This window comes from Acipenser ruthenus, chromosome 14, assembly GCF_902713425.1.
Source record: "Acipenser ruthenus chromosome 14, fAciRut3.2 maternal haplotype, whole genome shotgun sequence".
Taxonomy (NCBI): Eukaryota; Metazoa; Chordata; class Actinopteri; order Acipenseriformes; family Acipenseridae; genus Acipenser; species Acipenser ruthenus.
Genome location: NC_081202.1, coordinates 6,532,191 through 6,559,053, shown reverse-complemented (window position 1 = coordinate 6,559,053; position 26,863 = coordinate 6,532,191). Strand labels below are relative to the sequence as shown.

Here is a 26,863-nt window from a genome sequence, read left to right as displayed (position 1 = left end):
TACTTTGTCGTAATCAACTTTGTGATAGACTGGCTGTTACCTGTATGTGTGTATATATTCAAATGTATTTAAAAAATGTGCAAGTTTTGCTTAATTTGGTCCACAGTAACCCTTGGACAGGTCAAAAGTGATCTGTATGAAATAGCAAGTTTTACACAGTCCTTTATTGCGTCTTAGTTATTAATTAATTATGTTATATTCTGTATATACCGTTAAAAACTAACGTGTCTTTTTTTTAATATATATACAATATGCAGCCAGCAGTACTTAATGACTCTTCCATTAGCCATGAAATGCCTTGTGACTGTCATTTTAATCCCACATTTGCAAATGCCTTTGTGAAATAATTTTAAGACATTTGCAAATAAAAGAAGCTCTTCACAAATGACAGCTGTGGTTGCATTTGATCTATTTCAAGCTAATATATCCATGCTGTGATGGTGGAGTTTATTCGGTAGATGAAGGCTGTTGACTGTAGGGATAGCATTAGCCTTGCAATCTTTGAACAAGCAGAATGAAACAGAAAAGGCATTTGTGATTTCAATCTCTGTACATGCTGAAAAGTCATAGAAATCTCCAATTGTTACATCAAGAATATAGAATATTCTCTGAAAATGTTGGATATTTGAATACTAGTATTTAAGAAGAATGCCACCTCGGAACATTTCGATATGTGCAAGTCTTTATAACCAAAGTGTACTTACTAAACTTAACCCAAACAGTGTATGCAGCTAGTAAAGACATGTACTGTATTTCCCAAATTAGCCTTCTGCCCATACGTCTTAATCAAGTATATTTCAGCCTTCAAATATACACAGTAAAGGCGTATGTCTACAGAAATAAGAAAAGTGTTCAGTTGTATTCATATTTTATGATTGGGAGTTTTGTAGTTATGGATAAAGTACACGAACATTCCAAGTCTGTGTTCCTCTAGTTGTTTATGATAGATTACTTGGTTTCATCTTGTGGTTTTAGGTCATTGCCTCATAAAGTGGAAAAATGTACAGAAACAGCAAGGAGCCAATATATGTTAGTATAAAAAAGTGCTCTGCAGTTGGCTGTTTGAACTCTTAAACCCTGTATCAGATTAATGCAGAGGTTGCAATAGGAGGCACAATTAGGGTGGTCAGGTAAGAGATGTGAGTTAGAAAAAATAAAAAACATATCAAGGCACATTCGGGGTAAACTGCATTTGCCTTTATCTCTTACTTAAATAAAACATCAGTCTGATAGCCAAAATAAAAGCAAGCTTTGTTTCTAATGGTTCAGAAAATTGTCTTGCGGTTCCCAGACTTAAAGCAGGTCTCTGTCACACAGTGCCAAAATTTCCCTGGTATCTATCTCTGAACACTACCTTCCGAGCCCTGAAACATCTCTCTTTCTCCCTGTGACCCCACAGGCCAGTTTTTGTTGGAAGAATCCCGTTTACTCGAAGCAGCTGAGATGGCAGGGAAAGCCGCAGAGCTTGACAGCACAGAGTTTGATGTGGTCTTTAATGCAGCCCATATGCTCAGGTTGGTTTACAATATTACTACAGCATTCCTGTCTGGAATAAACAGAACTGAATGCAGTTGGCTATTACAGGCAATCACAATTTTATTATAAGGAGTCTCGAGAAAATGTAGATGTAATTACGAATGAATTATGCAAATGATGTATGTATTAAATCATCTGTGTTGTGACAAATCTTGTATGTCAAATTAATACATTTTTCAGGAACGGCAAAAAACTGTTTAAGAAAAGCCTCTTATCTCAATATAAACTTGCAGAGAACATTTGGAATCCAGCTAGGTAGTTTAAATCCAATGTTGACATACAAGCTTTATTCATGACGGTGTACTATCCAATTGAAATACAAGGTTAAGTCACATGGTGTTTGAATCAACTTTATTACTTGTTGAGTTATTAGACATTAACAGGACATAGAAATAGATGAGAGCATTCTATTCATGTAAAAAAAAAAGTGCCAAAAAATGAGGTTTTTGCCATGACACCGATGATATGCATGTATCTATGTATATTTTTATTCCATCTGTATTTCAGAAGCAATTATATTTAACTCCAGTGCAATTGAGATGCATGATGCATTGCATATTGATTTCTAGGTACTTCACATAAGAATGCATTTATGTAGAATATTTTTTAAAGGAATATAAAGCCATATTAAACCTCTCATTCTCTGAAAACATGTATTATTCAAAGTGAAATTGCACCCTATATTTCTCTATGTTAGTTAGTGATGACACAAAGTAGTGTTCTGGCTGGTCAGGTGAAAGTCTAAACAGGCCACAATATTGTTGAAACTTGTGTATAACTGCTCAGATGATTAAAATATTTAACAGTTAAGTTTGAATACCATGGCAGTGTTTTGTAGAAGAGAGAGTGTTGATGGTTGTTACCCCTGTTCCCAGCCACACTCCATACAGGTTACATTTCAAACATGGCTAAATTATTCTGTGTCCTGACTAATTTAATTCATAAAGGATTTACTTCACAAACTCTCCATATGTATAAACATGACACCCCTGAAAAAGTGATATTAATCTCAGAGGCTATATCCTCTATAAATGTTTTCGATAATAATTGCAAATTAGCAATCAAATTGATTTGAATTAAAAATAAAAAAATGTGCAAGTTTTGCTTAATTTGGTCCACAGGAAAACACAAGTGATGCAAAGTATAATTTTGCTATGTGCTCCTGTTTGTAGTCGTTTTCAATGCTGGGTGGTACTGAGGCCCAGCAATGCTAAGTGACATTCCCAAGACCACACAGAGTCAGTGGCTGAGCTATGATTAGTACAGATACCCTCAGGCCTTTCAGTCATCCACTCTAATCAATGGTCTCTACTGGCAATCCAATTTCTGATATTCTCTAATGTTTTGTTTTCCGCAGTCTGAGGTTTTTTCAGATCTGTGCAGGAGGTGAGAGATTTTAATTTAAAGTTTATTTTTTTTTATTCTGCAAGGTGGCAGGTGTCTGCACTTTTGTCTGCTGGACTGAGTGATTTTTTTTTTCTTTTCTATTGTGAAAACTTTCATTTTCTCTGTTCAAGCCCCAATCCATTAAATTGACCAGCTTTATCATTCTATCATGGTTAGTGAAGCCACAGATAATGTATGCAGCTCTTCCCAGCTTCCCAACCCACCTTTATCTTGTTATGTCTACCCCATCAAGTGTGAGGCATGCAATAGCTGTGGTTAACAGATTTGGTGCTCTATTGATTTATAACCTGATAACACTTCTGGGCAATAGTTTCCTGGGCAATTATTATCATCTTCTTGAAACCACTGGTAAGTTATATGATGGACCCTTCAAAAGTGGTAATAGGAAATTTCCTAACATAAAATTCAATGATATGCACATGAGATATACAGATGGGAAAAGTTGTCAATGGCTTAGATTAACATGCGTTTTAGAAACTTCAAATTCTCTCTCCATTGTCATGAGAATACGACGTAGCACACACATACTGGACCATGCACATTTCTCATGCTATAGGAAATGTGTGACCAAAACATTGTCTGGGTACAGTAAAAAGTGTGGGTAAATTTCCTTCTAATGCAAAAAAGCCATACCATACATTGCCCAAAAGGCACTACTAAAATAACATGACTTATTTAATTGTTTTGTGTGTAAACCAAGCCAATGTTGAAAATGTGTACTCAGCACAAACATTACATTAATTGACAAATATAGACAATATATGGAATGTTTACATTAACCAAAAAAAGGCTTGAGCTCCTAACAGAGGTCATATTGCAGCACATCCCTCAGTCTGGAACACCTTTTTCATTTTCTTCTCTTCATTGTCCAATTTATTTCTTTCCCATCACCATTAAAGGCCACCTTACGGCTTTGGAGCAGTTTTGATTTAGGATGACGAGCTGCCAAGCCTACAATTTCTGTTTTTTTAGGGCAAGCTGCAACACCCTGAACCTTCAAGGCCCTCCCCCAAAGCATAACAATGGAGTTGAACTCTCCAAGCTCCATTTTTTCTTATTGCACAACTTCAACCCATGGCAGAACACCAAACAGCAGGGTGCTGTCAAAACTAAGAGCATCCCCTGGTCCTTGTTCATAGCAGCGTAGCAGCAACTGTGAATCACGGCCATTTTGTTTTCCATTCATTTATAAATACAGTACTGTATATACCCCACTTGCTCTGAATGTGGTAATTAGTTACAAAGCAGCTTGTCTCTGTCAGGCAGCTCGTGACACTGTGTGGTCGGCAGCAAATTAGTTAACAGAGTTGCTGTCGACCACGCAGATATTAAAAACTTGTGCACCTGTATAAAAACCAGCAGCTTTTGCTGGTCATATGGGTGTTTGAGAGGAGGAACGAGAGTGAGATGGAAGAAAATCGAAATTAAAGTAAATAGAAAAGTAAGCAATTGCTACTCGTGCTGGGCAGAACAGCACAGTATTTGTTTGGGTGTCAGTTTTGTGTTCGAGATTTGTTTACACTTTTATTTTGCTCTGTGTGCAGTGTTTTGTCAACACTTTTTATTTATTTTTGTTTAGATAAAAACAGCTCACCAGCACTTTTTCACCCACAACTACCTGTGTGTCTCTGTCGGCTGTCTGGTCTGGGGATGTCATCACTCAGTCGCCCTGTCACACTTACTTAAATGGTTGGACCTGAATAAGTGATGTTAAATATATTCTAAAATCAGTCAGTAATGAAAACTTAAACTGCTCAAAGACCAGGGGGAGGGGTGAAAATGACTAGCAGGTAGATCTGACCCTTTTCCATTCCAGATGTTTTATATATATTTTATGGGAAACCAGGTCATGGTGATGTACAATAAAAAAATATTTTTTGCATATTTCCAGTATTGCATTGAAGATGTTGCACCCAAAAACATTTCTTTGCCCTGTTTTTTTTTTTTTTTTTTAAACACATTTATGAAGAGCCAGCTTCTGTACTGTAATGGTTAAAATACCTTTCTCACACACAGTTGCTGCATTTTGAGATGACATGAAAACTATTTAAATTGGCAAATAGACAATATAAAGAAAGCTTGTATCCTACAGATTTCTTCTGTGCTTCACCCTTTACAAGCTTTTATTATGGTAACAGACCCATTCTTCCACGTCAGCAGTGTTGAATATATGTGTCTCAGTGCACTCCAATGTTCACCCGAGTGTCCTCCATTTTGACCAATATTGGTTCATTAGTCTTTGAAAAGCACATTCTGGAGTACATTTGGCTGTAGTTTTAAAAGCTGAACCAAGATCTCATTGTTTGCAGTGCAGATTGTAACTAAAAAGGCTTTTTTTGGCAAGGCTTCAAAACTAAGAAGGTGTTTCAGCTTTCATTTTAAAAGTGTATAATTTCCAAAGGTTGTCTCTGGTCAATGAGCATGGACCAGCAATGTCTATCATTAATTTGTGATCAGTGAAGTCTGCACATGGAATTTTGTCATGTATTCTCCTTTACCCCTGATGGGAACCAGAAAGTTACACTTATGCAATTCAGCTAGTTACCACTTAATGTGCTACAGTTATTTAATAGTCAAACCAGATAATCCCAGGATCCCCAGGAGTAATGCTGCATTCGAATATGATCTGCCCTGACAGCTCCCCCGAAAACATCTACAATAGATCAATGTATGGCATCCTTTAATGTCCATTGTACTGTATAATCAAAAACATACAACAAGAGGAAACTTACCTCATTGGGTAAAAATCTCCAGTCACTTCTGATTACAGGCAGTATTCCAGCATATCCACGACACTCCTATTATCTTGTCCCTCCTTCTGTGTAGTGCAACATCCTATTTGTTAAGGAAGAGGTGAAATTTGGAATACCAAGAAAAAAGTTAAACACTCAAAATATGTGATGGTGACATGGGTTGTTGATATTCTGGCAATAATGGATGCATAAACTACATGATTACGATGAGGTAGTGCACTGCTGTAATGACTTTAGTTGGAAATGTTAAGTCTGCCATTAACCTTTTTTGCAACGATTGTGCAATGCTTTCTTTTACTCTCCAGTGTTTTATAAATTCTTCAATTATTTTATTTTACAATATAAAGACAATTTCCAGGTAGCCACATCCTCAGTATGTTCATTATTTGGTGTTGGAGATTGGATTACAGCGTTTACAAAAAAAAAAAAAATGTGTCATGATTTTGCTATGAATAAAGACATAGACATGTTCCTTCCAGTCTGTGAGAAGCAGTAAAAAGAAACATTGTATTTTTGAAAGATCATCTTGTGTATATATAGAAAATAATATGGTTCCTTAATGGCTTTTTTTTAAAACTACAGTCTTCTGTAGTTTATAAATTGGCTGTTTTAATACAATAGATCTGTACAATGATAGATATGACAGATCCCCTCCAATATTGTATTTGCCCTTTGGAAACTGTACTCTAGATAAAGTGGCCTGCTCTCCACTGCAACAGCTGCTGGTTATTTGCAGTGTGTTACCTGCAAACTACGCTGTCATTCGGGGAAGCAAGATAATAATGTAACCAAAGGAAATTACAGAATGCATTAGTTTTACTAAAAACATTTCAAAAGAATCGCCAATAGAGCTCATTTTAAGTTGAACATTCTTAAAAAATGTAAAAACTATTTTGGGGCATTAAACCTTTAAATCCAGAGGGGTCTATATGTCTATATCTTTTGATGCAATGTGGGAAAGCACTTTCTCACCAAGCTGGAGTTCTAGTTTAAGGAAAAGACCATACTTGTTGCTGAAAACTTGTTATTATCTGAGTGTGCTAACCCCCGGGATCCTGGGTAAGATCCAGGGGAGACATCTCATGTTGCTGCCTCACACAATTAAATAAATAAAACAGAACTCTACACAACAGGAAAGGGATGTTCGTTCTAAAAAAACGCTTCAGATTACAGCAGTTTATTTTTTAGTAAGCCTTCAAGCAGACAGGATTATAAAGGAGGATTTTATCTATGTTTTATTTATTACTTATCACACCTTTCAAAAAAAAAAAAGTTTATAAACCCTCTTTCAATAGACTACCCCACTTGGAAATGTGACATGGAATGTTATTCATAAAGATATTACCTCTTTAGGGGATATTAAGTAGCGACTTCAGGTCAACAGTCATATCCCAGGAAATGTGAAAATAACCAGGCAGAGCTAGGTGCCTATTAATCAAACAGGATCTTGACAGCTTATCCCATGCCCTCAAAAGTGATGTGATGCTTTTTTTTAAGTGTGTTTCCAAAGGTGCCATGGAAATTAATTTGTGTTGTGTTTGTGCTTTTCCAGACAAGCCAGTCTCAATGAAGCAGCTGAGAAATATTATCGACTTGCAGCTGGCCTACGACCCGATGTAAGTACCAGGCTAATATCACCTATTAATCAAACTGATGGATTCCCAGCCATTACAGACTGGGTGGTACAATCATTACCCATTGTAACCGTATTGCCAACAATGTAGATCAAGGGGCTCCATTGTAAGAGGTCACCTGACTGCTAGATAAGTTGTGGATCAGATAAAAAAATGACTGACCCTTAAAAGATTCCAGTTTTGTTTGCAGGTCATCAATCAAAAGGCTTCTATGCGGGTGCTATCAATTTTAATGAGTACAATATTTGAAAAAGTTCAGATAATGACAAATAGTTTTGAGACGGGTGCTGATGTATTTCCCTTGAGATGTTAAAGAAATCAAACTGTCAACACGTCTCTAAACCATCACTAAGCCAGAGATGTTATCTTCCATGTACTTTACCATTTAGAATAGTTGATTCTATTTGTCACCTTGCAGCCTAGCTAACTGAGTCTTGTATCTCAACACAGACTGTGACTGTCAGGGCTGATAACCACTTGATAATAAAACCAAACCTGTGCAATATATTAAATAATGCACTATTGCATTTATCTGAGGGATTCAGGTTATCAAAGTTCAGAATCCAACTTTTCCCATAGAAATAGTTACTTGAGTGTCTGTTACTATAAACTTTTCTTTTCAACGAATTATTGAAGCTCAGGCAAGCCCTGGCTACTAGAACCCTCTCCTTATGTTAAGTACTGCTTGGACTGTGCTCTTGTCCTCCAGAACATTTCAATAAAACAAAAACAAATATCCTTGAAGTTTTATAAACCCTTTGGTCAAATTGGGTTAGATTTAACCTTTAGAAATGTGTATGTGAACTATATGTGGTATGAAGTGTTGCCCTGCCAAGACTTTGAAATAATAAATATATGCTGTATAAAGTATAGCATAGATAGGAAACTAAACCTGGACGTCTGCTTTTCCTTTAAAACTTGTTACACTGCAATTTTGTTCTTGTGATTTTGACAAAGCTACTTTAATTTATTGCAGTCAAAATGAATCTACAGTATACTGTTGATCTCTGTATTCACATTTATTAAACAGTCTATTCCTACCATAGAATGCTCATGTTACTGCTGACTAAATAGTTCTGTACTCTAGTGGTTCACTGCCACAGCACATCAAGTGCACAGGCTAAGGAGGCCCAGATGTCAAAATTATTATTATTATTATTATTATTATTATTATTATTATTATTATTATTATTATTATTATTATTATTATTATTATTTATTTCTTAGCAGACGCCCTTATCCAGGGCGACTTACAATTGTTACAAGATATCACATTATTTTTACATACAATTACCCATTTATACAGTTGGGTTTTTACTGAAGCAATCTAGGTAAAGTACCTTGCTCAAGGGTACAACAGCAGTGTCCCCCACTGGGGATTGAACCCACAACCCTCCGGTCAAGAGTCCAGAGCCCTAACCACTACTCCACACTGCTGCCCAAAATGCCAAAAGGAACACTGTCAATGTTCTTATTTTGTCCATACTGTGAATGTCTAGCATTTCTAGCATAGCCTTTTAAACTATCTGTGTTTACATGGTCCAGTACTTCTATGAAGGCCAACCACACTTCACAGGCATGAAACTGTCATTATTGTATGCAAGCATGTGGGCCATTTAAGCCAAGGAAGGACATTAAGACTAGAGTGTAAGAGTGTAACTCGTTGAAATATTATACTACAAAAATGCTAAAAAAAACCAAAAAGTGCCAACTTGAGTTATGTTTGTCCCAGTTGTTGTTTGTTTTTGCAGTGTGGTATTTTAAAAGCTGCTGTAAGGATAGCGGTTGTCATAATTAACATTTAATCCAAGGGTGAGCTCAGCATGCACTGTGTGAGGTGTTCGAAATTCAGTTCCCTGGGTATCCATGAATTTCTTTTGAAAATATTTTCATGGGGCTAGTACAGTACATCAATGATTTCTTCGTTAAGAAAAATGACAGCAGGGCCTCTTAGGTGGTGTGATTATACATTTAAACAATATCCAGCTAATTAAAAAGGATGTCAAAACATGAAATGTGTAGCCTTGTAAGGCAATCTAAATGTGTGAAAAGAATGATTGTCCTTTTAGTAATTGAAGAAATTTCAAGCAACTCTCTTTTAAAGTAAATGTTTTAACTTTTTATATCTGAATCATTTTCTCTCTTTTAAACACAATAAAACATGATACCACTTAAAGAAATGGTTGCCAACCAGTAGAGAGACATCAAAAAGCAGTGTTAGTGGGGGGCTACTGTGTGCATTGCCATGAGTGGAGCTATGGAATTTAAAACCTCCTCAGTCTTTTGTTTGCCATGGTGATAAGGTTAAAAAGGAGTTAAACTGTGAAAACATGTTGCTAACATTCACAGGGAGTGCTGAAATGATTCAACACCTTTTAAATGACAGGTTTGTTAAATACTCAAACAGCTGGTTTCACTAGTATTGTAGTACTTTACCTAAAATAACATTAGTTAGTCCAAGACTAGTCTGTGAAACTAGCCATTAGGCTTACATTTTAAATGTAATTGAAAACTGGTTTCTATCACTGCTTTAAAACTGGCTTAATTACTATACACTTAAGGCATATGTTGCACAAATGTAAACTCATGCACTGTATATTTGAATGAATGTAAGTGCAAATTATCAGAGTCAGTATGTAAATACCATTTTAAGAAGACTGTGATCCAAGTAAAACCAGATCTTATGGTTGAAATGGGCTTAGCATAATAATGGACCATTATGTTAAAGAACTGCAAATCAGTAGTTAATACAATAAAGATCCCTTACATTATGTTTGTGATGCGTACGCTGCATCATAACATCACTTGGTGGTTAGCTGCAATGATGTTTATCACTCTCTATTTCAGGTTTGTCTTCCTCTGATAAGACTGAGAATCCTTTACTGCCTCCCTTGTGTTTAGTTCAACCTTCGATTTATGACACGTCTGAAGAAATGACACAGCCCACTTTTCCATGCTGGTCTGCATGTATTCATCTCCCAGTGCACACCAAGGATATATACAAGTGCATATATATAGAACTGTGTGCCATTCACCTGTCCCATAGTTACAGTAAAGCAGAATGGTTCAGTGGAGTTCTCTCTGTGTCTATGTCTGTCAAAGAAAGCATGGGGGACTTTAAGTTGTGGAACAACATAAAAAAGTTTACAACATAAGACAGTTTACAAACGAGAGGAGGCCATTCGACCCATCTTGCTCATTTGGTTGTTAGTAGCTTATTGATCCCAGAATCTCATCAAGCAGCTTCTTGAAGGATCCCAGGATGTCAGCTTCAACAACATTACTGGGGAGTTGGTTCCAGATCCTCATAATTCTCTGTGTAAAAAAGTGCCTCCTACTTTCTGTTCTGAATGCCCCTTTATCTAATCTCCATTTGTGACCCCTGGTCCTTGTTTCTTTTTTCAGGAGAAGGTCCCATGAGTCGACATTGTCAATACCTTTTAGAATTTTGAATGCTTGAATCAGATCACTACGTAGTCTTCTTTGTTCAAGACTGAATAGATTCAATTATTTTAGCCTGTCTGCATACAACATGCCTTTTAAACCCGGGATAATTCTGGTCGCTCTTCTTTGCACTCTTTCTAGAGCAGCAATATCCTTTTTGTAACAAGGTGACCAGAACTGAACACAATATTCTAGATGAGGTCTTACTAATGCATTGCAAAGTTTTAACATTACTTCCCTTGATTTAAATTCAACACTTTTCACAATATATCCGAGCATCTTGTTGGCCTTTTTTATAGCTTCCCCACATTGTCTAGATGAAGACATTTCTGAGTCAACATAAACTCCTAGGTCTTTTTCATAGATTCCTTCTTCAATTTCAGTATTTCCCATATGATATTTATAATGCACATTTTTATTGCCTGCGTGCAGTACCTTACACTTTTCTCTATTAAATGTAATTTGCCATGTGTCTGCCCAGTTCTGAATTCTGTCTACATGAACAAGAGGTCCGTTCTCAGGTATTCTGCTGTATCTTCAGAGATTATAGAAAGAATGAATTGCAAATAAATAAGTGCATAATGACAAGGGAAGCAGCGGGAATGACATTAAGTTGATAAAATATACTGTAGGGGACTGACTCTTTAACCTTTCAGTCTAAAGGTCAGTATTGGCTTTTCTTACCAGTCAAATTATCTGAAGAGACGTCTGAATAATTAGAAAGGCCACAGCTGAGGCCAAGTGGACGTTTGTTTTGGGATGAGCCAGGCTGTACCAGTTCTGTGTATACACAGGGCCGCATTAAGTGTTAAGCACTGCCAGTCGCAAATCTTTCAAAGGGCAATATCCAAACATTAATGACTAATTAGCGGGGTTCTGAAAGAGATAGTGTTAAACATCCCACGTGTTGCTTCAACTGTTTAAATAACATACCTGTAATTTTTCTTTTCATTGTTAACATCCTGACAACTTTTATTACTTATAACTTTAAAGTCTGTTTCAAAGCTCTTTTCAAGGATTATTGCCCACATTGTCAAACAGGTAACACAGCAATAATTATCCATGATGTGGTACAAAAGAGAAAAGCCAGAGCACTTGTTATGTTTTTTTTTTTAATCACTTTTCCTGCAGTGATTTAGAGGACAGCTCTCAAACCCCAGGGCACTAGAGTGGCCATTTTTTAAAAGAGCTTTGAAACAGACTTTAAAGTTATAAGTGTAAAAAGTTGTCAGGATGTTAACAATGAACAGTAAATTTACAGGTATGTTATTTAAACAGTTGTAGCAACACGTGGGGATGTATCACACTATATATTTCAGAACCCTGCTGCTTACTTTTTGAAGGAGGGCTAATTTTAGATTTGCCCACACCAAAGAAAAGAAAATAAGATAATGTATTATTTAGAAATGCTTTGTTTGTTTTTCTCAGTCTTCTTACCAGGTCCTTTCATCTTTATATACTGGGGTATAACCAGTCATTTGTTAGATTACTTTTGCTGTTAACTATAATGATTGTTTATTTATTCACAACTGTGACATAGAACATAAACCATGCACATGCTCTCTGCTGTGTTCCGGGCTTGTCCAGAAAATGCATTTCACTCAATGATCTGCTTTTACTCTATATAAATATCTTTAAATGAACTAAAACAAATTTCAATGACAAACATTTTGATTAGAAGTTGTTCTCAATGTGTTCAATTTAATAAAATGTAAGTTTCTGTAAGCATTTCTAAATGTAGAATTGTTGATTGTTTATGTTTTATGGATGTACAACGCTCCCTCGCTATAACGTGGGTCTCGGGGGGCACACAATATGAGCGTTATAACCGAAGAGCGTTATAAACGGGGGAGAGGGTGGGGGGCGCCGCGGGGTACATAACAACACACATCTGACTAAAATACAAAATAAAATAACTACCTCTCTATAATGCATATACAGTGAGGCAAAAATGTAACTTTCCGTGGATTAACCATGCATAAAGCACCATGTAATCAACAAAAAAAAAAAACTAAACAAAAAGGTAACGTTCCCAATCCCGGATCATATTAATTAGCAGTTTTTAAACTATAAATAGCTGGGCTAAATGGTGGTCAGGAGTTCAGTTCGAAGCAACAGACAAGCAAACCAAGTACGAGGAGGAGAGCTGGTCAGACAAGAGGAAGTGGGAATGGGCTCGCCCCAGGTTCGGCTGCCGGAGCGGGGCTGAAGCGTCTCGTCTCCCAGAGAAAGCTGCAGCTCCTCTCGCAGCAAAAAAAGTAAATACATAACCACGTGATAGGCCTAATATTTATTTAGTTATAAAACGAATGCTGAATAAGATGTATGTGTTATAAAGTGCCAGTGCGGCTTTTCTTCAGTTCAGATACTGTATCAAAAGAGAGAGACAGAAACGGAACTTAGACTGAGAAGTTGTTTATAGTTTGAACACTGGTACTGTATTTACTGTAGAAATATTGCATGAATCACTAGTATAGGGAATTGGGGGACATGCTGTAGGAGCGTTATATCAGAGGTGCGTTATAATCGAGAGCCTTATAACGAGAGAGCACTGTATATGAGTAACATTTTAAAACATCAAATTTAATTTAGGTTTAGCAATAATTTAAGATACTGGTATCTTAAGATCTAAATATGTCCAATTAAATAAAACATGTATATTTTTTACACAAGCCACTGGAGACATGGAGACATCAACATTTCAGCGTTTTAGCAAAGTGTTTGCCTAAGAGCAAGTCTTTCAAGTAGCACTCAGCCCACGCTATCATATTCTCAGGAGCTACAATTCTGTTTGAAACTTATACCTAAAACCCCCCTTTTAAATAACTTGCAGTACTTGTCTTTCCTGGCTTGCCATTTATGAATGGCTTTTGTAGTGCATACAATTGGCAAGCAATTAAACTCATTTTTATTTACTGTGGCATCGAATCATTTTATTGCCAGGCATTCCTGCTTCATTCTCTTTTGGGTTCTCCCAGTGAGGGATTGTGACAGGGTGCCCACCCTTGGGTATATTTATTTTATGTATGATTATGTTTTCTTTTGTATTATTATTATTATTATTATTATTATTATTATTATTATTATTATTATTATTATTATTATTATTATTATTATATTGTGTTTGTGTGTGGGCGGACGAAAGCGTCCGTCATTGTTATGTATTATGTGAGACCGGCGAAAAGCTGGTCTTATAAAGTAGCTGGCGTGGATGGGGTTAAATCCCCATTCCGATAAAGCCTGTGGGAATGTGGCTTGCACAAAATATAAAAGACTCACTCTGGGCTCATTGTTTGGAAGAGCTTAGGAGAAAGAGAACTATAGAGAAAGAGAGAGCAATTACAAGATCAAAACGTACTCGTTTTTGCAAACCATCAAGTATAGTTTGTGTTTGTTTTACTTTGATCTGTGTGCCCTTTTCTTTTGTGTTTTGTTTAAATCTTTATAAGAACATAAGAAAGTTTACAAACGAGAGGAGGCCATTCAGCCCATCTTGCTCGTTTGGTTGTTAGTAGCTTATTGATCCCAGAATCTCATCAAGCAGCTTCTTGAAGGATCCCAGGGTGTCAGCTTCAACAACATTACTGGGGAGTTGGTTCCAGTCCCTGTTTGTTTATTAATAAAAGTACTGAGCACCGTAGAGCCTCAGATTTTCCCCGTAGCACCTGTGTTGTGGTTTCATTTCCCGGGTCAGCCATCTCTGCCTCAGGGATTTATACTATACAGCGGACGTGTTTGCATGGGGGTTTGTGTTCTTTCTGGAGACCATTTTCATTGGTTAAAGATCTCTATCAAACATTGTCAGCCCCAGGTCTTTTCATTTTGGCACTTCAAAAAAGCTTGCCAAAGGCCAAACAAATGAGCCCCAGTCAAACTGAACCATGATGGATGGATTCAAGCTTGTGTCTGAACTGCGAGCTAAGTAGATAATCAGCAGGGCAGTTGCTGCAGAAGAGTTTGGTGGCAGCAGAACAGCATGCACTGTAGAAAAGCATGTCTGGACTGCCTCTACCTAATTGGAGTGCTTCATTTGTATTAAGACTGACCATATGTGCATTTAGGAGGTTAAGGATTAGGCGTTGCAAGTCTGATAACACACTTGGTCAGATTAGTAAAATAAAGTACTGAGAGTCTTGAGCTGAAGGTGTAACTCAAGCACTGCAAAATGATGACTGAAAATAACTGGGGGCACATTCATTACATTAATGATACATTACCAAACACTGCTATGTTTATTATGCTAAACTGCATGACGTATTTACTAGCAATTACATTCCCATTAATTCAGGTTTAATATATCACCTTTGCTGCTACCTCATCACACATTATGGCAGCAACATAATTATTTATTTATTTATTTATTTATTTATTTATTTATTTGCCTGAAAACACACATTCGTAACTTTGCTGAAAAGATTTCAAATATCAGGTCCTCAATGAAGTGAGTGGTCAATATTGAGTTACATTTTATCATGCGTATGATATAAACCTCAGTCCTGGGAAGGAAATGAAGTCATGTGCTTTCTGCTTGTCCTCGGTGAAGCTGTAGGTTGTGTCATTTGTAATACTCACACTTGTAACTTATCTGCCCATGCAGGCTCCAGGGAGACACGTTCAGATGAGAACTGTGGCAAACCCTAAAATAAAATGAAGCTTCATCCTGTGTCACCAAGATAATCAAAGAATACAGCTGTGTATATGTGGCAAATTACACTACACTTGAACAAGCGTTTAGAGTCGTAGAAGGCACACATTCGTTTTGCACAAACAGTAATGCTTTGTTTTTTTGTAACCCCATACTATTAACCCCAATGGAAATGTTGCATTTGGCAAAGAGTAAGAAAGTACTGTATTACTTACACCAATCATGCAACTCCTTAAGCATTCTAGGGACAGTCAGACACAGCCAGAACCGGCAAGTACTTCCTCTTAATTCAGCACCATATGCTGGATGTTGTCCCAGATTTCCTGCCTTTAGGGGCATCCACTTTCCCCACTGCCAAAGAAGTCGTGCCAGTGCAACCTAGCTCAGTATTCTCCTCTCACTCCCACATTTAAGGTCCTTGAAGTGCGTGAGCTGACTGTCAACACACTAAAGCACTGTACTGCATGGAACTATTGCACCGGTTATTTTAGTAAATATTTTAAGTGCACCCATTTGGTATGCTTCCTAACTGCGTTGAAAACTAATACAAAATATCCTTATTATTCTTTGATGTAATACGCATGCTAATAGACTGTACTTGCTGTTTTGAGACACTGCTGTACAGATCATTACCTTCAGTGTTACTTTAGGGAGAAGATTGCTGCTGAACGTGGCGATGATCATTTTCTGCTCTCTGATGATTTCACTTTGATCTTGAGGATGGGTGTTTTCTATGGATAACTCAGGCACATTTTAATTATGCATTCTTAATTAATGCATAAGAACACACATGGCCATATACCACCTGTGTTCTGACATTTTGCAGTTATGGGCAAACACGTTTTTGCCGATGCAAATTATGAACAAACATCACCCTTTATAGCATTGTTACTAAAACTCAAGCTACTTTTTCAATCAATGCTTTAGGCTGGCTACACAAGACTCACTATTTGCCATTGGTACATTATATGGTACCATTGGGAATCTATGTATTAACCTTCCTGTATAGTTTTGATTGCCAGTAGCTTACCGTACTTCAATCATGCTTATATTATTAATTAGTCATTTAGCAGACGCTTTTATCCAAAGCGACTTACAAAGACTAGGGGGTGACCTATGAAGATCACAAACATGGTAGAAAAATACTGATAAAGCAAACATGAATGACACCATATTTTTTGACAGTGACACCAATATGTGGATTCTTTATGCTGTCCTGGCGTGATTGAATCTAGTTGTGTGTATGTAAAGTAGACAAACTAAAAACTTTTCAGGGATTGGCATCCTGTTTTTGGAAGCTTGATTGAATAACAGAAAGTGTCGTGGGTCACAAAGTGGCAAAGTATTTCTTGATTGAATCTATCGCTGTGAGCAATGCCAAAGCAGCCGTTTCATCTAGATTTTGGTAGCTTCTTCTGTGTAAAAGTTTGTGTCTGTTTACCTCGTTCTACTAAGCAGCATGTGGCCTTAGAATATTTTCTGTTGTTGCTTTTTCTTGTGCTTACTCTGCTGTCAGTGCAGTCCTCTGTTCAATAATTCCTGTTTGACAAAACAGCTTGTATTACATTTACAGACGTGCTCAAATTTGTTGGTACCCTTACAGCTCATTGAAATAATGCTTCATTCCTCCTGAAAAGTGGTGAAATTAAAAGCTATTTTATCATGTATACTTGCATGCCTTTGGTATGTCATAGAATAAAGCAAAGAAGCTGGGAAAAGAGATGAATTATTGCTTATTCTACAAAGATATTCTAAAATGGCCTGGACACATTTGTTGGTACCCCTTAGAAAAGATAATAAATAATTGGATTATAGTGATATTTCAAACTAATTAGTTTCTTTAATTAGTATCACACATGTCTCCAATCTTGTAATCAGTCATTCAGCCTATTTAAATGGAGAAAAGTAGTCACTGTGCTGTTTGGTATCATTGTGTGCACCACACTGAACATGGACCAGAGAAACCAAAGGAGAGAGTTGTCTGAGGAGATCAGAAAGAAAATAATAGACAAGCATGGTAAAGGTAAAGGCTACAAGACCATCTCCAAGCAGCTTGATGTTCCTGTGACAACAGTTGCAAATATAATTAAGAAGTTTAAGGTCCATGGAACTGCAGCCAACCTCCCTGGGTGCGGCCGCAAGAGGAAAATCGACCCCAGATTGAACAGAAGGATAGTGCGAATGGTAGAAAAAGAACCAAGGATAACTGCCAAAGAGATACAAGCTGAACTCCAAGGTGAAGGTACGTCAGTTTCTGATCGCACCATCCGTCGCTTTTTGAGCGAAAGTAGTCTCCATGGAAGAAGACCCAGGAGGACTCCACTTTTGAAAGAAAAACATTAAAAAGCCAGACTGGAATTTGCTAAAATGCATATTGACAAGCCACAATCCTTCTGGGAGAATGTCCTTTGGACAGATTAGTCAAAACTGGAGCTTTTTGGCAAGTCACATCAGCTCTATGTTCACAGACGAAAAAATGAAGCTTTCAAAGAAAAGAACACCATACCTACAGTGAAACATGGAGGAGGCTCGGTTATGTTTTGGGGCTGCTTTGCTGCGCCTGGCACAGGGTGCCTTAAATCTGTGCAGGGCAGAATGAAATCTCAAGACTATCAAGGCATTCTGGAGCGAAATGTACTGCCCAGTGTCAGAAAGCTCTGTCTCAGTTGCAGGTCATGGGTCCTCCAACAGGATAATGACCCAAAACACACAGCTAAAAGCACCCAAGAATGGATAAGAACAAAAAATTGGACTATTCTGAAGTGGCCTTCTATGAGTCCTGATCTGAATCCTATCGAACATCTATGGAAAGAGCTGAAACTTGCAGTCTGGAGAAGGCACCCATCAAACCTGAGACAACTGGAGCAGTTTGCTCAGGAAGAGTGGGCCAAACTACCTGTTAACAGGTGCAGAAGTCTCACTGAGAGCTACAGAAAACGTTTGATTGCAGTGATTGCCTCTAAAGGTTGTGCAACAAAATATTAGGTTAGCGGTCCCATCATTTTTGTCCATGCCATTTTCATTTGTTTTATTATTTACAATATTATGTTGAATAAAAAATCAAAAGCAAAGTCTGATTTCTATTAAATATGGAATAAACAATGGTGGATGCCAATTACTTTTGTCAGTTTCAAGTTATTTCAGAGAAAATTGTGCATTCTTCGTTTTTTGTGGAGGGGTACCAACAAATTTGAGCACGTCTGTATGTCTAGCCTGAGCAAGTCCAGTGACTGCGGATCATTATCATTTCATTCATTGCTGCTAACCTGAAAATTAAGCAGCAAATATCTCAAATTTAGAGGGGAAGGGTGCAGATGCATTTATTCTGGTTTTACACATCGTAAAAATGGAATTCACTTTAAAGGTTGCACACCATTTTTTCCTAATGGCTTTTGCAGGAAAAGACATCAAGGTGGACTGCTCACTTCAAAGGGAAATCTGAAGTTACAAAGAGATTCGGATGATCTGAAGAATGCTTTTGACATCAAACACCATAAACTGCTGCACTATACTATAGTTCATCAACATTCAAATTTTACAAATGTAGTATGCGTATTTTGAAAGATCAGCAAAATGCATATGTGCAAAGTGTAGGGTTATTTTTGTATTCAGTCATGTTGGTTGCTGACCATCATAGTTGAGTAGCCAAAAAGAAACTTTTTTGTGAAAAGGAAACATTTATTAAGGAATTCAAAATAAATTACCTCACAATGGCGAGGCCTTTATGACAGGGAGGCCCATTAAACAAAAAATGGAAAGAATGACTATTTGGACAAAAAATATTTTCTCCAACATTGCTTACTATATATGGTATACTTGTCTGCCTTCTGTTATCCAAAGAAAACGTCCACCGTATTGTGTTGATTGAATGATTTATTACAATTATGAATAGCTGGTTGCCCTTTAAGTATCCCCAAACCGGAAGTTTAAAAGTGTATCATCAGAGCCTGTCTTGTTTATTTGAATTAACATCTGGAACTTTTATTAGATTGAATTAACATCCGGAACTAGCATTAGATCTTTCAGTTGCACATTTGTTTACAAAACCGAAATCGTTGTGTTGGTGGTGGAAGTCTTGTGTTTCTGCCTTAAGTCTTAATTTTTTTTTAATTGCTTCTTGATGAGGAATTTGTTTGCTGAATCATGTGGCCAAGTCTCTTTTGGGCTAGATACTGTTACCAGCAACCTGGAGGTACAAATAGCAAAGTGCAAAATCTTAAAGTGAATACTGTGTCACAAATATTGTAGTCAGTTGCATACTATTTTGTATGAATTGACTCCCATGAGTGTGCTGTTGCTGCGGTGTTGTGGTCTGCAGGGTATCCATGGAAACCAGAGGCTGTATATCTATCTCTTTACTCAAAGCTCTGAATAAAGAAACTTGTGTGGGTTGTTTTGTTAAAATGTAGAATCCATTGGATTGCAAATGAATGTCCTTTCTTTATGAAGAAATTAAAAAAACATTTTGTGTCAAAGAACAGGAAAAGCGCTGATATGCTATCTTCATATAGGATTTAAAACCATAAACTAATAAGATTTATTTTATTTATTTATTTATTTTAAGTCATGACAAAATGTAGACAGCGCCACACTAGGTGACCCAAGAAATGGCCAATACGTACCTTTAAATCGCTTTGTAGATATTGTCTAATAATAATAATAATAATAATAATAATAATAATTACAATACATGATTTATTTTCTTTCAGAATCCAGCTGCCTTGATGAACCTTGGGGCCATCCTCCATCTCAATGGAAAACTGGAAGAGGCAGAAGTGCATTACCTGCAAGCTCTTCAACTCAAACTAGACGACACGATCACTCAGTCCAACCTTCGCAAACTGTGGAACATCATGGAAAAACAAGGGCTAAAGACTTTGGGCACATCGACGGGCATTGAAGTTGAACATTATTCATGAAATCAACAGAGGAAAAACAATATATACAAAGAAACAGGAAGCCACATGGTGGAAATCGTGTGTTAAACTGGCCCTCTGAGGTGTTAAAATAGTCCTTTCTAATGAGTTCTTTCCATGTGATACAGTATCTGTAGACAGTTCCTCATGTTAAATTAACGGTTAAAGACTTTATTAAGAAGCTTCCCAGGAACTGTGTGTGAAACGGGAGCACTTAACTTGAAGCAGGACATTGCTTCATACTTAAAATCTTGTTGTAATGCTGATATGGGTTTGCAATCGTTGTTTAGTTCTCTTGAGACATTGAGCCGTCCAGGGACGGTGCATGTGTATACAAAAACAGTGAGAGCTTATATTAAACCCCCAGGGCATGCAATAGTAAACATAGGTTTGTGTCTGTAGTTTTCTAAATTAATCCCAAAAGCTGTGGTTTCATGATGTCAGTAGATAGCTTGTCAATTTGATGGTCTTCATTGACATCACAGGGAGTGAAAGATCCAAGCCTTTCCAACCCTGGTCCTGGGGACCCCATGTGTCTTCTGGTTTTCATTCCAACTGAGCTCTCAATTACTTAACTGGACCCTTAATTGAACTAATAATTTGCTTAATTAGACCTTTTTAATTGTTCTCAGCTCCTAAAAAGTTGCAGAGGTCAAGTTACTTATAAAATGTTGTAGTTAGCTTGGCATCTGCAACTGTTTAAGAGCTGAAAACAAGTAAAAAGGTCTAATTAAGCAAATTATTAGTTCAATTAAGGGTCTAGTTAAGTAATTGAGAGCTTGGTTGGAATGAAAACCAGACGACACAGGGAGTCCCCTGGACAGGGTTGGGAAGCCCTGCTTCAAACTAACACTTAGCTTAAGTTACATTAACAAACACTGTGTACGACAGGGGTCTCAAACTCAGGTCATGGAGGGCCGCAGTGTCTTCTGGTTTTCGTTCCTCCCGAGCTTTCAATTACTTAATTGGTCTAATGATTTGATTAATTGGACACATTTAACACTTGTCTCCAGGTCTCAAAATGTTTCATAGGTTGCGTAGCTTGAATCAAGTGCATTTTTTAAATCATCGACTTTGAAAAATATGAAATATGTCCAATTGAACAAATAGTTAGATCAATTATGTTAATTGAGAGCTTAAGTTGAAATGAAAACCAGAAGACCCTGCGGCCCTCGAGGACTGGGGGGATAACAATAGCTTATTGGGGAAATGCATAATTTATTTTTAAAAAAGTGACTGAGTTCCCAAAATTATTATAGCAAGGAAAGCTTAGGAAAGCTAGTTATCCCTTGCAGAAAATGATTTTACAGTTTGCGCCACAGAATTACCTTTTACAGACGTTGTGTCAGGGGTATTAGATATTTAATATGGAGACAAATAATACCAAATAACTTTGGTATATACAATTTCATTGCTAAATTCAAATAATAGTTTGTGGCACAACTGACTTGAAATGAAATATTTGTATTGCAGCCTTACAAACTAAAAGTGGAAGTTCTGTATGAGTATCAGTATTTAGGTAGCAGCCTTTATGAAGTCGTGTTTGCAAACCATACTTCAAACATGGACATAACATGGTATTATTAAATTTACTGCCATGTTACATTTACTGTGAACATTTGATACCTACCAGTCCTCCAGTGGTATGACATGGGCCTAGACAAAATGGAAGATAGTCCATTAATAATATTCTTAAGATAAAATAATCATGTTGTGAAGAAAGGTGTTTGGTACACATTTGTATGGATTTTCTTTCTATGAAGCTGAAGGATTAACTTCTATCCTTATGTACTGTCAGATATATTCATGTATACTTTGCTTAAAACTTGCTACAGTAGAGTCTAAAGCCATGACTGATTGCAGTTCTAACCAAATGACTATTACACTCATTTCATAATGCAGAAATCATACAACTATTCTGGGTTTGTATAAATGTATTTTTCTTTTTCATTATTGTCAAATCCTTGTATTCCTGTATATAGAAACAAAACACACTTTAATATATAAAACAGTCTGTAGTATATTGCAGCCACAATTAGTCAAATTGATCAAGGGCAGCGAATCTTCAAGGAGAGACCGGAAAAGAAAATGTTCAAATGGTTACCCAGCATTTAACTTATTATGAGATTGCATTGTGTTCTGTGCTAACTGAATGGCTGGTTGTGTGGAATTATAACATTGGATTTGATTGTATTTTCTATTCTTATTGTTTTTATTATTATGGTCCCCTTGATTATGAAAGTAACCAGTTTTGCTAACACCCCTGTTTTCATCACAGCAATAGATCTTCATTTGATAGTTTGATCTGCAGCTGGCATCAATGACAACCAGAGTCAACTCGTGAAATGAGACTGGTTGAAATATATGAATGGTCCCTTTTGAATTTCCTTCTACTGTGCCCTTTGAAATGCATAACCTTGGCATTATATTAGCAACTGTATAGAATATCTTCTACTGTATGTATATGCCATAGTCACTGTTGTGTGGTTCTATTTTATTTATTTATTATACTAACTAATGTACAAAGAGCTAAAAAAAAAAAAAAAAAAGTTTACCACAGTAAAAATGGTGTTAAAGCATGGGTGGGCATTGTAAAGAATAGCAGGGTAGGTTAAAGCATATTAATAAACAGGACAAAACAGGGTAAACTGTAGTAAATGCATGGTACAACCATAGGAAAAGCATGGTAGAACTGTAAAAATACCATGCAAAAATACTATGACAAACTTTTATAAGGGAGTATATCTTACAGAATATATATATATATATATATATATATATATATATATATATATATATATATATATATATTGTCTTGATACTGTATTTATTTTCAAAGCCACAGTATAAAAAGACAAAATGTACCTATTGCTTCATGCAGATATTTAAATGCTGCACATCCACCACATTCCTGCATTCTACTTAAAGAGGTCACCTGAAGCAAAGCAGCACAGACTTGTATATACCAGTAATTGAAATAGCAGCAGTTGGTTATGGTCCTGAAAGCATGTAATGGCAATTTGGTAAGAATTCTTTTCTTAGCTCTATGTACGTACATGTGCCTGCAGTGAACCACAATCCTTCCACGGACACAAATAAATAAATAAACCTAAATTATTTAATCTCTGCATAGAAAAGACCTTAATGGTTCTCATGTTTAGGATGTATGTTGTTTTGGTTAGTTCATTGTACTTGACAGTGGACAGCTGCAGCTTTGATTGAACTTTTTTTTTCTTCAAAAATGAAAGAAGATAGAATTACAATTCCCCATGGTCACATCCAGTGTTACCCTCTCATGATTACAGTAAGCATGCTCATAGCACTATTATTAGAAGGTCATATATGCCCGATATATGATGTAGTGCAGAATTGTTTGTTTTTCCTGTTCTTTGAACTTTGTGTGGCTTTTAGAGTTAATACATGCTTCCAGAATTCTGCAATGTTCTACATCAAAAGGAACATCGAATTTTCATGTGTGGTTGTAGCAATGGTTGAGTCAATGTGGACACTGCGTTTTCCGTAGCAATGATAGCTGGGTCTGTCACAAGGTGAAACATTTAACCTATTCGGTGCTGTACCCTGCTTCAATATAATGTGCTAATTCCACTTGTGGAGAAGCTATTTAAAAAAAAAAAAAAAAAGTTAGCCGTTACAATATGTGTCTCTGCTCAGGGATTTCAAATGCTGGGTTATTGCAGACAGTGCGTAAAGGAGCACATGGCAAGTTTACTAAATTCAAAGTTTTATTTTTGGAAAATTGTATTTGTATAAATAAATTAGATTTGTAGGCTTTCCTTTGTAAGATAAGAACAAATAATGATGTGCCAGATTAGACTTTCACAGATGTTCTTTTTCCACAATAAAGCAATGGTAACTTGCATTCACATTAAGACTGTGATTATTCATTATGGTAATATTTATAACATTAATTAGCAGCACATGTTTAGTACAGCTGGTATCTTCTGATGCATGGATTCAAATTAACAATTATATACAAATGTATCCAGTTCCACACTATTGAAAAAGACTTGTAGTCTGAACAAGACTGCAGAACAGTATGGGTATAATAAGATTTCTTGCAGTATAATGCTGTATTGTTCTTATGTGCAGTATTCATTTAGAGCTGTTCCTCTGGTGAGAACATGTTCTGTGTATTTTGGAGGCAAGCCCAAGCTATTACAGGTCCTAAGTGATCCTAACTTGAAAAATAGGTTTTTCAAGAGTACCAGTTATTTGATTATGCATGTTTTATTTTGGTTCATAGAAGGCAAACCCTATAGAAGTGATCATTCAGATCAATGTGTGCATTCATATACTGGTGGAGACTGGTAAGGTCAGTTTTCTGGTAAGGTGGAGACATCAGAAGCTCTTGGTTTTCCATATTCAGCAATACAAATATTACAGCAAGGGACTGATGTATTTGTTTAAAATGAAGCTGTAACCTTACCACAAAGGCACATTTTCAGAGAGGGATACACTAGCAGGAAATTACTTCACATGTTTTTCTTGCAACTGTTTTGTTTCTTGTTCATTGTATATCATTTACTATTGCTTGAAAGCCCTAAAATGCATCTGATGGTCAGTACATTCTAGAATGAGACAGTGTATCACCAAAGCCTTGAATGTTTTAAGACATTAAAAAGAAAACCTCACACACACAAATGTAGCTGTTATTGTATATAATTAAAAACAATGAAGGTTTGTATCCAAGGTATCTTATTTAAAATTTTCCAGATTAAGTTATTAACGCAAGGTTCTGAAAAATATAGTGTTATCTGTAATAATGCTGTTAACAATCACAGTGGCATATTCTTATTTTTTTTTAAATGTAGTTTATATAAAAACAGATGGCTTTTCAGCACCAATAACAACATTCTAACTCCATTGATTCTGCCATTGTAGGCCTTTTCAGAACATTCACCTGAACAAAATAGGAAAACCACTGATTGTAGGAGTTGCTATTTAATCAGTGGTTCATTTCAACCACCAACATTTCAAACATGTTTATAAAAAGTCATGTTTTCTTTGTGGCTAATATTGCATTATCGACTTATCAAATGTTTTTTCCCCCAGGTTATACGCCTACATTTTCTACAAAAGTAGTTTGCGACATTCCCTCTCTAAGAGACACAACTCACTTTCCATGCACAAGGCACGTCATCATGCTCATCATTGTATAGTAAAGTTTTGAAGTCTGCAGGTAGAATGTCAAGATGGTGATTGCTAATATATGGTAAAATTGCAAACAGAACTTTTAACAGATATGTTAATAATGTAAAAACTGGTACTCCACTCTACTTGTACAAAACATTGACATCTTTACAAGAACAGATGATCAAATCAAAGTATAGCTTTAGCTAAAATAGTCAGAAATGGGACAGTGTGGAACTAGTGGAATTTCTGTATCAACTAGAAGCTGTGTGTGTTGACTTAAATAGAGTAAAGAAATCTGCTGTTTGTGTCCAGCATGCTGTGTGACATGCACTATGCTCAAGAGTATTTTAAATTCTTATTTTGCAATCATTTTATTGTTTGTGACATTGACTTGGGCAGTATGGGAGATGGAACGTGAATTAAAAAGCAGATTCACACATCTCCCACTAAAAGTGTTGACTCTTCTGGTTACTAGAGTTGCTAGAGACTTTGGACCTATTTGACTGACGCTTTTTAACACTGGAAGAGTTCAAGATGGGAATGTTCCACAAAAGAAGATACCTGATAGCTTGTTTCTTTGCTATCTGTTTTTAAATCATGTATTTAAAATACAGTTTCTACAACTCAAAGCAGGATAGAAATCATCTCAAGATGCTGCAGCTGAAGTGCAGGAATTCATCCTGTACTTAAAACGTAACCTTTGTAAGGATAGAAATCTTCTGTATCTTTACAAACATGTACCATAGTAAAAGCATAGTGAAAACATGGTACAGCATTGTAAAGATCAGAAATATGTTCTGGCTCAATATTTTAATAGAACATTTACTTTTCAATCCATCTGTACTCTAACCGTGTTTCCATGGTAACCTGCGCAGACAGGACAAGAGAGGAAATGAAGGAGAAAAAAATGCAAGGACAGTGAGTCATTTTGCTTTTACTCTGGCTATGAACAGACTTGTAGCACTTTATTGTAGAATAACAAAACACAATAATATTGGATAGCTTATGAATAACTATGTAAAATGTATTAACGCATTAATTATTAACTAATTAGATGTAAATAACTTACAAATAACTTGCAACCATTGATTAACTTAGAACATAATACAAATAAATAAATATATATATATATATATATATATATATATATATATATTAATTTCTCCAAATTCAACTCAACTCCCCTCTTTCTTTCCCAGCTTGCAGCTGGATGAGAAAATGACCAGATGCTCAGAAGAACTAAGAACTTGAGCCAAGGTTATGTGATTGAACAGCCTTTTAAAAACATGCTCCCTACAAGTGTACCGCAAACATCTATTGTGCCAAAGAAGGAGGCTTGGAGGTGTCTAATTTAGTGCTAGTCACAGATAGTGG

At 36.4% G+C, this 26,863-nt stretch overlaps 1 protein-coding gene across 2 annotated transcripts in view; it reads left to right on the top strand.

Moving 5' to 3' along the window:
* The window catches only part of LOC117419600 (protein O-mannosyl-transferase TMTC2-like), a 101,211-nt gene extending 80,153 nt beyond the window's left edge, over nucleotides 1-21,058 (top strand). For both annotated transcript variants that reach the window (XM_034032496.3, XM_034032497.3), the window contains 3 exons: nucleotides 1,400-1,514; nucleotides 7,249-7,312; nucleotides 20,129-21,058. In XM_034032496.3, the coding sequence (XP_033888387.2) occupies nucleotides 1,400-1,514; nucleotides 7,249-7,312; nucleotides 20,129-20,338 (389 nt within the window). In that variant the 3' untranslated portion in view covers nucleotides 20,339-21,058. The remainder of the gene's footprint in view (nucleotides 1-1,399; nucleotides 1,515-7,248; nucleotides 7,313-20,128) is intronic.
* The last annotated feature ends 5,805 nt before the right edge of the window (nucleotides 21,059-26,863 follow it).